Source organism: Ailuropoda melanoleuca, chromosome 5, assembly GCF_002007445.2.
Source record: "Ailuropoda melanoleuca isolate Jingjing chromosome 5, ASM200744v2, whole genome shotgun sequence".
Lineage (NCBI taxonomy): Eukaryota > Metazoa > Chordata > Mammalia > Carnivora > Ursidae > Ailuropoda > Ailuropoda melanoleuca.
Genome location: NC_048222.1, coordinates 49,218,736 through 49,231,539, shown reverse-complemented (window position 1 = coordinate 49,231,539; position 12,804 = coordinate 49,218,736). Strand labels below are relative to the sequence as shown.

Genomic DNA, 12,804 nt, shown 5'->3' with positions numbered 1-12,804 from the left:
TCAAAAAAAGATCCCTTACGATGAAAACAAAGATGGCCCTTCCTAGATTTTTCTCAGTGGTGCAGCCCTGTGAGACAGAGTTTCCATCTGAATGACAGAAACAGACACCTCATGATTCTGGAAGGAAAGTGCAGGCAGATACCATACTGCATCAAGCTATGGAAGTCAGTGGAGTTGTTGAAAACAAAAGTGAATTGACAAGCCAGGGTCACCCTGGATCCTTGAAAAACTCAAACCCACCTCTGTTCATGGCTCCCAACCCCACGGCTTTTTAGTTGAGCTGAGTGAAAGCTGTCCATTAACATAGAAGGGGCAGGGGTCTATCCTCAGGGGCAAAGCATGGCCTTCTTTGCTTTAAAAGAAGTAAACATTTGATGTGTTTTGCCTTTAGGGTGGAGCCAGGGAAATTCTGATGAAGGTTATATCCAGAGAATGAAGACTCGGGGGTCGCTGTTGGTTTATTGTGTGAACCCCGCTTTGCGAAGGGCAGTTCTGACTACTTAAAGGGAGCACTGGTGTGGATCGTAGCGCTTGTGATCCCAGACTATCCGTGTTCTCCGGGGCATGGCCTCATTGAGTACTGTTTTTGACAGAGCCCTTGCAAGATGTTAGGAGGGTCTCAGTTACCACCACACCAGACAAAGGTCTTTATCTGGAGAAGTCTTCTTCAAGGCTGTGCTGTTCTCATAGAAAGGTCAGGGGTTCCTGTCATCCTCCATGAGAGGAACCCATTTCCTAAAGTCTTCCCACTTCCCTCCTGAAACTAGCCTAACCCCACAAGATTATCTTTGAGGCTTCCCCAACTTCTCCGTGAAAATCACCCCCAAAGGATGCTATTCCCGAATGGAGTTCGCCGCTCACTGTCACTCTCTGAAGGAGCTAAACCCCTGGTGGTGGTAGTTATTCCCACGACTGTGCCTTCACTCGATATCCTGTACCAGCTCCAAGAGGGAAGGAAGTTGGAAACAAAACAGATAGTCTTGGTCTTCACTGAATCAATCCACACACATGTGGGATGTGTGGACACCTACGGTGTCCTGAGGTGGCTGGTCCCCTCTGGGAGATTCCAGAGAAGCAGAGAACAGGGACAACAACCCCTTGTGTATCAATCTTTGTTGCACTTTCTTCAAAGCTGTTAGTTCAGTGCCACCTGGTGGATGAAAAAAGCACTGTAAATTATGACGACCGCTAGACGATTTTGTTCTAGAGAGCAGACGATTTCACCTAATACGCATGTTTATATTATTAGATTTTGTGCTTCTGGGTTGTTTTGGGGTCATTAATTTCATTTTTATTTCCCCCTCATTTTGACCCTCCATTGAGATGATGCTGGTGCAGGTGGGTAATAAATTGCTCCATGGGAAGCACTTACCTCGTTTGGTGGCTTTCAAATGTGTTTGGCCATGACCTATATAGTAGGAACTACGTATCACATCACAACCCAGTAATATATGCGTCATACAAATGTATGAGTGTCTAGTCCAAAGGTTTCACAAAACAATATCTGCTTGTACTCTACTCTGATATTTTCTGTTCTATTAAATTTCAACATGCTGGCCAACATCTACTGAATTGAATTTATAACCCAGTGGGTTGCTACCTGTAGCTACGAAGCCGCTTCTTTTTATAGGAGAGGAAACTGAGGCCCAGAAGGAGCTGGAACTGGCTCAGGGTCTTCTGGTCTGCAGTATGTGGGCATCCCCGTGATCATCTTTGGGGTCAGCCTCTGCGCTGTCTGTCCAGGTGGGCTCCTGACGCAACCCAGGTAACCACCCGCTCCTCCGTCTAGATGCGCCTGATGGAGGAGGAGTTACGAGACTACCAGAGGGCTCAGGATGAGGCGCTCACAAAAAGGCAGCTTCTGGAGCAGACGCTGAAGGACCTGGAGTACGAGCTGGAGGCCAAGAGTCACCTCAAAGATGACCGAAGCCGACTCGTCAAGCAGATGGAGGTCTGTAGGCTGTGCGAGTGTGAGCTGGGGCCCGTGCAGGGCGAGCACGGGACACAGAAGCGACCTTTCTTAGGTGTGCACGCCTAAGCCTTTGGGATGCCTTCAGTTTTTATTCTCTGGAACAGCCAGATATTAGTAGAGGCATTTCTTGATTTGAGGAAGAAGCTGGTAGTTTGTAGACTCTTAGGACAAAAGGAATGATGGAAACAGTTTAGCACAGTGCCCTCATTGTCTTGACGAGGAAGCAAAACAGAGCCCCACAGAGGCCAGGTGATTTTACATATGGGCACGTAGACAGTGCATTTTCTGTTGGTTGCTTTGTGACATGCTCCTTCTGCAGAGGAGACAAGACGGCTGCAAATCTAGAGAGGGGCTGAGCCGTGCCTTGGACCCACACCACCTAACTCCTGGGGACACCCAGGTCTCATTTGTCACACAACACACTCCATTTCAGTCTCCTGACTCTGGCCCTTTTTTTTCCTGATAGATGATCCAGCTTTGCCAAAGCTCACAGCAAACTGTGGCTCAATTTATTTTTGGATACACCATATATCCATAGTCTAAGACAGCATGTCGGAATGTGCTCGCTGGGGTCACGAGCTGGGGGTGACCTGCTCCCAGGATGAAAACACAGCATGGCAGAAAAATGTACATCAAGTAATAGAATCGAAACACGCACAAGCTACTGAGCAGGACAGGAGGGATCTTAACATCAGTCCACCTGAGCTTATAAAAAAGAATACTCCTCAAGAACAAAACCAGCCCTAAATCAGAGCACCCCCCAAACACACACACACACCTCCATCCCAGTGGAATTCGGAGAGGGAGAGAATCAGCCCTAGACCTATGGGAGAAGTTAAAATTGTCAAGGTTTTGAAAAAAGACAGTGCTCGAGGACAGGGAGAGATGGTTTGAATTTAAAATCAATGGAATTTCTGATTCAGTTTTGCAAATAAATAAAAATGACTTTTAAAACCTCCAGGGGACTTAGTAGCAATTTCCATCTAGGGAGGGATGTTTCAACATTAAAGATTTTATTAGATGGGCCCCTTTAAAATAACCTGGTTACAGTTTTATTGTTCTTTTGTAGGATCACTGTGTATTTTGCTATTGTCCTGCTTCTGATTTCATTAGAGGGGGTCATTTTAAGGCAAGCTAAGGTCAACCCAGTTAACTAGGAAGTGATTTTTCAAGGACCAAACAATCTGGTTCAAAGCAAGCTACAGCCGTGTCAGGCAGCGGTGTGAGAACCTTTGGTGTACTGACCCCTGACCTGGGCCCCTGAATGCTCCCGGTGGGTTTTGAATAGTACAGATTTTAGACAGGAAGAGAGAGAGCCCTGTGAGGAGGTGCTTTTCGCTAAACATTGGGTTGTCATCTTCTTCTAGAACATTCTGACTAAAAAGAACATTTCCTTTTGCCAACTCAAAGTATGGAAGCAGTGACATGGCTGGGCTTCACTTGCCCCTGAGCACTCTTTTAGCTATTTCTCCATTAATGACTGAATGAATAGCTCTCAAGGCCCTACCACCGAGCAGCTCGCTGGACGAGTGTTTCCTCCCCTCAGAGGCAGCCGGCAGGACTATCTTGCTGTGACGAATATATCTTGCCTGTTCCTTCACTAGCACTTAACAAATTAATTCTCAGGACTCGAGAGCTCTCTCAACAACAGGCATTTTCTGTAAACTCAGGAACGCAGGTGGCTGTTTTATGTAAAGGCAGCACTTGTGGACCCTCGGTGATTTCTGCCAAGAGCGGAACTGGCCTCGGAGACCTCGGGGACCAGTGAACATAGGAGGGTCGGTGCAGACCCTGGCGCTCGGTTCCAAGTTGGTCTTTGAGCCTCTCAGCTCACGGGAGAGAGCTTTTGGGGTTCCCTGTAGATTTCGTTCCCTAGCAGGGAAGGCCTTCACAGACATTTACTCATTTACATGAGGAAGTCTGAGTTTTGGCCTTTGCAGGGGCGTCCGTAGCTTGTCAGCCCACTCTGACAATTTCAGGGACAGTGTTTACCTACAGGTGCTGTGGACTCAGGTTTCAAAACTCATGATGCCTTTTGGTTTTTAGCAAGTGTGGTGCTGAGTTAACCCAGATTTCTGACATGCTGGCTAGTGACAGGAGAGACTTGTGCACAGACCTCACGAGCCCCTATTCCTAGGTAGGGTGGTTGGTATTAGAAGCCTCTTTTTTCATACACACAGCTACTTTGACATGCTTTTCTCCGAGCACTCAATGGTGTTAAATGAGGAGCCAGCAAGGAAGACAGAAATGACAATACTTCTGTAATGACTGGGCCACCGCTGTCTCTGTGTTCCTCGGGTGCAGATTTGGGACTGACTGCATAATGCATGAAGTGTATGGTGCCCTAGAAAAACAGGTGGGGGCAATAGTACGTCATGGCCTTTACTCCTGCAAGGCTCTTGGAAACTCTGAGCAGGAGGGAGGGAAAGTGTTGTCCAAAGCTTGGAGTTTTTAGAGAAATGTATCTTGGAGGACATCTGAGCTCCCACATTGCCTTTTAACAGGTAACTTGGGGACCTTAGGCCTAGGTAGATCTTTGTAAAGTTGCCGATTCATAAGGGGGGAAAAGATATGAAGGAAACAGGCTAAAATATCCTTAGGGCTTATGTTAGGGTTTAGGGTAATATTTTTTCTCCTTTCATGTATTTTTAAAATGCACAATTACATCTTACATTATGAAAGCAACACAACACGGTTTTTCAGGCAATCTGAGAAGGACATGCATCATTTCCCCAAACTCTAGTGATACTCAGCTCTGACCTGCCTTCGAGGTTTGCCTTCCCCAGAGCTGTCCTTGCGCTCCACTTGGGTCAGTGCGAGTTCAACAGGGCTGTGTTTGTGTCTTCCTTCTTTCTTAGGACAAGGTATCTCAGCTGGAGATGGAACTGGAAGAAGAAAGAAATAACTCGGATTTGCTGTCTGAGAGGATCACTCGGAGCAGGGAACAGGTATTGTCTGTAGTTGAACGATGAATGGATTGTCCTTCGTGGAAAAGGAAATGTGAGAGGTGAAACCCAAGGATTCAGCTAGAGGACGGAAGAAAAGTTCTTGCGTTATAGAAATGATGGAGGGCGGGGTAGTGCTCACCATACTAAGCCACGAAGAGGGAGGTGTAATATATAACATAAAGCATGCAAAGTGCTAGTTTCCAGAGCGGTTATGGGTAACAACCCATTAGCCATAATAGGCAAAGTGCTTTTAGAGCAGAGTCACTAAGAATCACGAGTCCAACATGCAACTGTGTGAAATTGGGTAGCTGGTACTGTGGTAGTGCCACGGAAAGTGGAGGATCTGGTGCAGACTTTTCCTTTAAGAACTTTACAAGCCAAAGAGCAATACAGACACCTATGAGGCATTGACAGTGCAGTAACAGCCTCTTCCAAGTGAATGTTTCTTGCAGTTTTCAAAGGTGAGGAATTCCACTTACCTTTGATCTGTACAGCAACACTGGGAGGCAGCCAAGGGCAGTGCTGGTTGTGCTCACACTGTAGATAATAGAACTAATTTCCCAAATGACACTCATGTAATCCGAAGGTTTTGGAATTTTGTTTCCATTTTTTAATTTAAAAAAAGTTTAGAGCGGCTGAGTTCTGTCCTGGGGATAGGGAGTCGGATCACTGGAAAGCAGTGGTCCCTTTAACTGGCTGCCTTGCCCAAACCAGTTGACAGATCACATGTGGAAACATTATGGGACAGGATTCAGAATACGCAGTGGCAGTTTTGAAAAGAACCTATATTCACTAACCTCAGCCTTTCATTTACATGATATCTGTAGATACCTGTAGAAACCTCTGAAGGGATGTACTTTCAATGACAACTTAGTTGTACGCTGGGCTTCTGAAAAATGGTAGCAGAGAAACCATACATAGACATTTAGAAAGCTCTTCACCTCTTGATTTGCTTTGGGCACTTTCTTAAATAAACAATGCAAACAAAACCTAAAAGCCTTGGATGATGCTGAGTACAAATGAGGAAATTTTATCTGCATAAAGGATTAAAATTAAAAATCTGAAATGCAAGTTAATTTGGGCAAAATCTTCTTTATCCAAACAAGCTCCTTCCTTTGGTTAGTCTTCCACTTTGGCACGTGCCCCACCTTTCCCCCACCTCAGGACAACCAGGAACTGGAGGTTCTCTAATGCTTGGGGACAATGCCATTCCAAGACGGTAGCCTCTCTTCAAAGTTGAAGGGGAATCACTGGCTTCTTTTCCATCAGCCATTGTTTCCTTACTGACAGGTTCTTTGCAAACAAGTAAGACAGTCATGCTGTTTTGCTTCTGAAAGTAGAGAAATTCCAATCCGAGGCTCCCTCCTGTCTTCCCTGAGCTCAGGTTCAGTTCCCTCTGCATGTTCCAGTGCTGTGCTCATAGCGTCCTGCTCCACGCAGGGGCAGCCCAGCCAGCCAGAGCTGCAGAAGCTTAGGGAAAGACGTCCATGAAACCGTCAAGTCGGATGGATTGCCCAACCTTGACACTTGAGCTCTTGTACATTCGTACTGAAGTCTGCATTTTGTTAGGTTCTTTCCTTGGTATAAAAGCTGCTTGGTGATGCGTTTCTGCCCGTGTGGCTGAGCCCCTACAGTGCCATGGGGGATTTCAGGATCTGCTCAGCATTCATGATAACAGAAGTAGCTGTGAATTTGTTTTGCTAATGCTGCTCGGAACTTAAGCAGGAACGGTGGCGAAGTCTATCATCCTGTCGATAACCAGGCAGGCAGAACAGACTCCCCGGCCCCATGTTTTACACCAAAAACAAAACACAGACACACCGAAACAGAAAGTAGTTGCCTTGCTTGGCTCAGCTGATGGCCCAACCTGAAGAAAATTGATCACTCGACCCCTCCTTTCTCCTTTCACCTGAGCACGTGAGGTCTAGAACTGCTCTCCGAGATGTGGCCAAGGTTGAAGATACTTTGAGCCCAGAACTTGAAGTAAGCCCAGGGAGGAGGTTAAGGGAATGAACTTGGTCTATTGGAAAGAGCATGGATTTTCGAGTCCCAGGCCTGACACCTGAGCCAGCCCCATGGAGTTCCAGGAAGGTCCCAGCCTCTCTGAGCACAGTCTCTAATGTCTGGGAAAGTATGACTCTTCTCAAATTCCAGCACTGAGCTGCTCTGACAAGTGTCTGAGTCCCTCTTAGGGACTTAGCCTGCTTGCCCTGTTCATTCTGTTTTCTCCTTCTATTTCCTTTCTAGTCCTTGCCCTCCCTGAGGTGGTGGGTTGGAGGGTGAAGCCTGGTGCCCGTCATAGTGGAGGAAAGGAGTGTCGTGTTCACCTTGAGGCAGGAATTGCTAAAACAACAATAAAACAAAGCTCCTGAGGGGAGGCCTGTCTTCTGGCCTTTGCTGCCTCTGGATTTGTGTGAGAAAGGGTAGCGTAGAGAACTGGGTTGACCAAATACCTGCCTCACAGGACAGCATTTAATTCTTTTTTTTATCTTTTAAAGATTTTATTTATTTATTTGACAGAGAGAGACAGCCAGTGAGAAAGGGAACACAAGCAGGGGGAGTGGGAGAGGAAGAAGCAGGCTCCCAGTGGAGCAGGAAGCCTGATGTGGGGCTCGATCCCAGGACCCTGGGATCACTCCCTGAGCCGAAGGCAGACGCTTAACAACTGAGCCACCCAGGCACCCCAGCATTTAATTCTTATTCAACGCTGAGGTCAAGCTGAGACTTCTTTTTTGCCTCTAATTTCAATCCACTTAGGTTAACCTTTAGGGCCCTGTGCCGGCTGCCTTCCTTCCACAATCAAAGAAAGGGGAAACTTCCAAACCTAAGACCCCTTCTACTCTCCTGCCTCAAACACTGACCTGTGATGCCTCGTAATGGGGACATACCCTGAAGAACAGGAAATGGCTCCTGTCTGGTATCTCGTACCTGATTGATAGCATCAGCCCCTGACATTCAGCAAACGGCTTCCAGGCACTGAAATGGGGAGGGCGTGGGGAGTTAGACTTTTTGGCTCTTGCTCTCTTTAAATTGAAAAGAAAAAAGGCTACAGCTCTTACTTAAACTCCGCATTCTTATAAGCACTTCTTCTGAATTTTACTTTCCCCAAATATCTCTCATTTTTTCCCTAGTCTTAGTGGCCGGGCTTAGGTGGAAAAGCTAGGGGAAAAAAGGTTTTCCAGCAATATGAGCAAATGGCCAGCCCTTTTCACAGACTCTTAGATCTGGCAAGGACCTCCAAGTTCCTCTCCCCAGATTTCTTGTGCAGTGCACAAGAGATCTGAGGCCCAACTCCCCCCACCCAACCCTGTGATCTGGCCAGCTCACACAGGTGGTCAGTTGCAGAGCTGGCCTTAGATCTCCTGACCCCCCAACCAAGGTTCTCTCGACTGGAGCTCGTAAGGTGTGATGGATACCTACTGTGTGTACAGATAGCATTGTGGTGAGGCTGCAGAAATAATTCAAAGCGGTCCCTGGCCTTGAGTGCTCTGTTTGAAGAGATGGAGGATGCCCCCCAAAATGGATAATTAATAAGAAAAAGCAACAGATACTAAATGCCAAGTGCAGGATTCAGGCAGCTCACGAAGGAAAGGCCATCATAGCAAGGGTGACGGTGGGTGGTCCTAGAGGAAGGTGAACCTGGAGCTAGTTTTGAAGAAAGGGTTAGATTTAGACAAACCAAGGTGTGGGAAGGGAATCCTAGACAGAATGGATAGTGTGAATTAGGGTTGGGAAGTAGGATATTTACAGTGTTTGGGGGGACAATGAACAGACTACTGTCACTTGATCAGGTTTCTGGTTTCCATAAGGGAATAATAGGAGAGAAGTTTGGAGAGGCAGGTTGAAGGTGTTGAATGGACCCTATCCTGAAGGCAGTGGGGAGCCATTGAAGACTGTGGAGCAGACAGTGAAGCATACACAGTATTTCTGGAAGATGAATGTGGTGGGGTTGGGAGTAAGGACAGCAGAACTGGAGACCAGGAGGAAGCTCAATGGGGCTGTTGCCGGGGACAGAGAATAGAAAAGGCAGTTATGAGATCAAACGTCCTATTCTTTGTATGTTTTTTCCCCCTTCTTGTGCATACATTTGACACTCAGCAAATGCTGGGCACGTTATTTGTGAGTTCCCAGCCGTTCTTTTCCGTACACGCTCAGGATGTAATTTTTCAGACTGATGAGTTCAGGAAATCCTAATATAAATTTTTTTTCAAACTTTTTGGATGCTTGAATTTTATCTCCTAATCTGGCTAACATAAAGGAGAAGGGATGAATTTAGACTTGATAAAATCATGTCTTATTCTGTGAAACAGAGGTGAGGAGTATTTGTTTTCTCACCCAATTATGGTTTCACCTGATGCAGGAAGGTTTCTGACTTGTTAACTGAAGGAAAATTGATTTAAATAGTGGGTATTTCACTGGCTTTAGTCTCTTTAAATCCAGAGAAATCCTTTTTGTCTCCTTCCTCCAAAACCTTGTCTCCATTTACACTTGCTGTCTTTACTGAGGATTTGCTAAGTGCCGGAGCCATGTCCCCTGCTGTGCAGGCTTGTGTCATTGTTTTCAGGTTTGTGAGTAAGTGACCACCTGTTGCCATCATTCCAGCATTAGACTTAAGACTGGTAAAGACCTCCCCAAATACATTTGGGGCCTCTATTCCAGAGTTAAAAATAAGGCCATGGTGTCTCTTAATACGGATAAAGATTTATGATCTTCTCTTGACTGTCCAATGAGTCCAGGATTTGCACAGTAAAAGAGAGGCTTGGCATTGGTGTGTTTTACGCGTGTCCTACAGGCTGATGTTCTCGTTCACTGGGCACTGCTGTGTTATTGCCTGTGGTTGAGTACAAACAGTTAACAATTGGGCTGGGCCTCAATGGAGAGGTGTCTTCTTGGCCATGGAAGCTGAGATCACCCAGCCCAGGGGAAAGATGATTCTTCTGATGTAGGCAGCTGGCCGACAAGAGGAAAAATACCAGCTCCAGAGCTTTGGGTGGCTTTATGGTCTTTCCAGGGGCTGAGTAAGGCTTCCCTGTTGCCTTGGCAACTACAGAATAAATCCCAGTGGATAAACTTGTGGACCTCTGCATTCGTTTTTGGAACTGCTCCCAGGTGGCTGGCTCACACCTGCTCCCAGTCTGCACCAGGGTGATACATCCAGCAGGATACGGTACTGGGAAGTAAGGCTCCTTTGCAGTCAGTGACTGAAAGATCAAAATGGGGTGTCTTTTCTTTTCTTTTAATTGAAATGATCCAGTCTCTGAACTGGCTATGATTGTATGGGCGGCTTAAAACCCAATGTGTAGGGGCGCCTGGGTGGCTCTGTCGTTAAGCGTCTGCCTTCAGCTCAGGTCTTAATCCCAGGGTCCTGGGATCGAGCCCCGCATCGGGCTCCCTGCTCAGCCGGAAGCCTGCTTCTCCCTCTCCCACTCCCCCTGCTGGTGTTCCCTCTTTCGCTGTGTCTCTCTCTGTCCAATAAATAAATAAAATCTAAAAACAAAACAAAAAACAAACCAATGTGTATAGTTGGTTAATTACGATTTTCCTCTCTTATGATTGAGGATCTTCCTGGTATTTTTGATACCAGCCAGGAGTTTAGGTCCCAAGGCCCCTACCACCCAATGGTAAACACAGGTGATGGGGTGAAATATTGTTATTAGTGATCAGAAATATCTTTGGCTTCTCATTAACCCAGAAGGCAGCTGCTTCTAATCCTGAGAGCTGGCTGAGGTCATGGGTGCTTCTGACATAAAACCCACTGGAATCTGATACTGTTATTTCCGATCAAAATGCTCGAGGTTTAGCATTCCTTCAATCCAGCTGTGATAAACTGTTGCCTTCAGCTCCTGTTCTGGTTTTAATTTGACTGGGAAGTTTTTGTTCGGTCTATTTAGTATAGTTGAAGGGTAAACAGCATGTAAAGCACTAAGCTTATATAAAGAAATGCTTTCCCAGCCTCAGATTTCCTTCTCTGGTCCCCAGGAGGAAGCTGGCCAAGCCAGAGGCTCTTCCCTCCTCTTGCTTCCCCCCTCCTCCCCTCCCCTCCCCTCCTCTCCCCTCTCCTCTCCTTTTGTCTCCTCGACAGTGTGGGCTCAGGATAGGAAGGATCTGGTCTGGAATTTTCTCAGGTCATTGGGCCGGCCCTCGGGATCACTGTACGGAGCAGAGCTAAAACTCTTCCGGTTTACGGTAAAAGCCAGTGTTGGGAGAATCCTCTTTCACTTCACATGATGTTCCTTGCATGAGGCGCTGTGTAGTGGATTTATTTTGGAGTTTTCTGTCAGGCTGCCCTTTTTGGAGCATTGAAGGAAGCCTCTCACGCTTGCTAAAAGGCCTGGTTTGCGAAAGAGTCAGGAAGAATGGACGGCCCAGTCACAGTAACTGTTAAGTGTTATGGTTGCACATTTGTTCCTTCCTGCTCTTCACTCTGATTTATTTTGCAATTCTATTTTAATAGCCATCTTTCGAGGGGATGTAGGGGAGTATAAATAAAGACTTTTTGTTTGGTTTGGTTTGGTTTTGGGGGGTTTTTTGGAAACATCACTATTTGCCTGGGGCTCTCCAGGGAGGTTTTTTTTTTTTTTTAAACAATGAGAGGTTTTTTTGTTGTTTTTTTGTTTTGTTTTGTTTTTTTAAGATTTTATGTGTTTGACAGAGAGAGAGAGAGAGAGAGAGAGCACAAGCAGTGGAAGTGGCAGGCAGAGGGAGAAGAAACCAAGGAGCCCGATGCAGGACTCCTGAGCAGGGAGCCCGATGCAGGACTCGATCCCAGGACCCTGAGATCATGACCTGAGCTGAAGGCAGATGCTTAACGACTGAGCCCCCCAGACATCCCTCCAGGGAGGTCTTGAACCTGAGGAGACCTCTGGGATGCTGCCCCCCTGAGTCCTCCTCTGCACTAGGAGGCCCCATTCCTAGCAGGACCCAGATTTTCCAATCAGTGGCACCGAGGAAGTAAGACGTGGGCCACTGGCTGCCTGCTTTGAGTCACAGGGGTTTTCCTGAACTTCCAGTCTGGGCCCAGTGCTGCACAGCCCCTTGGTGGTCCTTGAATTCCTCCCTGGAGCTTGTCTGCCCCACTCCACTCCACTGTGGAAGTCCCCTCCAGAATGCGCTCTCCTTGTACGATTTCCCCTTCATTGGGAGACCTGGGTCTTCCACGTTTGCCAAGAGGGAGTAAAGGAGTGAATGATTTTCAGCCAGAAAGCCTGGGTTAGAATTCCAAAGCTGCTTCCAACGTTCCTGAACCTTCCACTTGGGAAATGGGGTGATAGCATCTGCCTCAGAGGGTAGCAGGAGGACTGATGGGCCCAGACATGCCCAGGACACTCGCAGTCGCCCCAGGTATGTCACCAGGAGCTTTTGATTCTTGATGTTTCCCTCCTCGGTCCTCAGGCCTGGAGCACAGCTGCAGAAACCACCACCCGACCCCCTAAAAACAGATGCTGTATACAGCTCCAACCACACCCTTGCCTCCACTCTGCTGGCCTTTTAGTGTCTTTTGGTATTTTTCAGCCTAATGCCTCACAGCAACTAAATTTCTAAATTTCTTTCTCTCTCTACAAGCTCACTGTTCTTCCTGTCCCCCACCTTTGGAGAAATAATTTCCTTTCACTCCCTACCCTCCCTCCCTCCCATGCCTCTGAGCTACAGGAGCCTGCCTCCCCTAAGTCCTGCATTATGCTCCCTCTCTCAGAGGCTCAGAAAGTTCTCTTCCACTCCATGCTGCTCCCAGCACTGGGTCTGCAGCCTGTTTCTCCCCATACACGGTCAGTCTCCTTGTCCAACTCCCTTCTCGTTAACCATCCAGCACCTGTAACTTCCCCTTCTCCGTGATGCTCACCCCCGCCTGTTAACAGGTGCCTCTATTGCAACCCTCTTTGGGGC

At 47.1% G+C, this 12,804-nt stretch overlaps 1 protein-coding gene across 3 annotated transcripts in view; it reads left to right on the top strand.

Annotated features, from left to right (window-relative positions):
• The window catches only part of CGNL1 (cingulin like 1), a 97,628-nt gene that overhangs the window by 75,250 nt on the left and 9,574 nt on the right, over positions 1-12,804 (top strand). For all 3 annotated transcript variants that reach the window (XM_034660926.1, XM_002920673.4, XM_034660925.1), the window contains 2 exons: positions 1,790-1,951; positions 4,831-4,920. In XM_034660926.1, the coding sequence (XP_034516817.1) occupies positions 1,790-1,951; positions 4,831-4,920 (252 nt within the window). The remainder of the gene's footprint in view (positions 1-1,789; positions 1,952-4,830; positions 4,921-12,804) is intronic.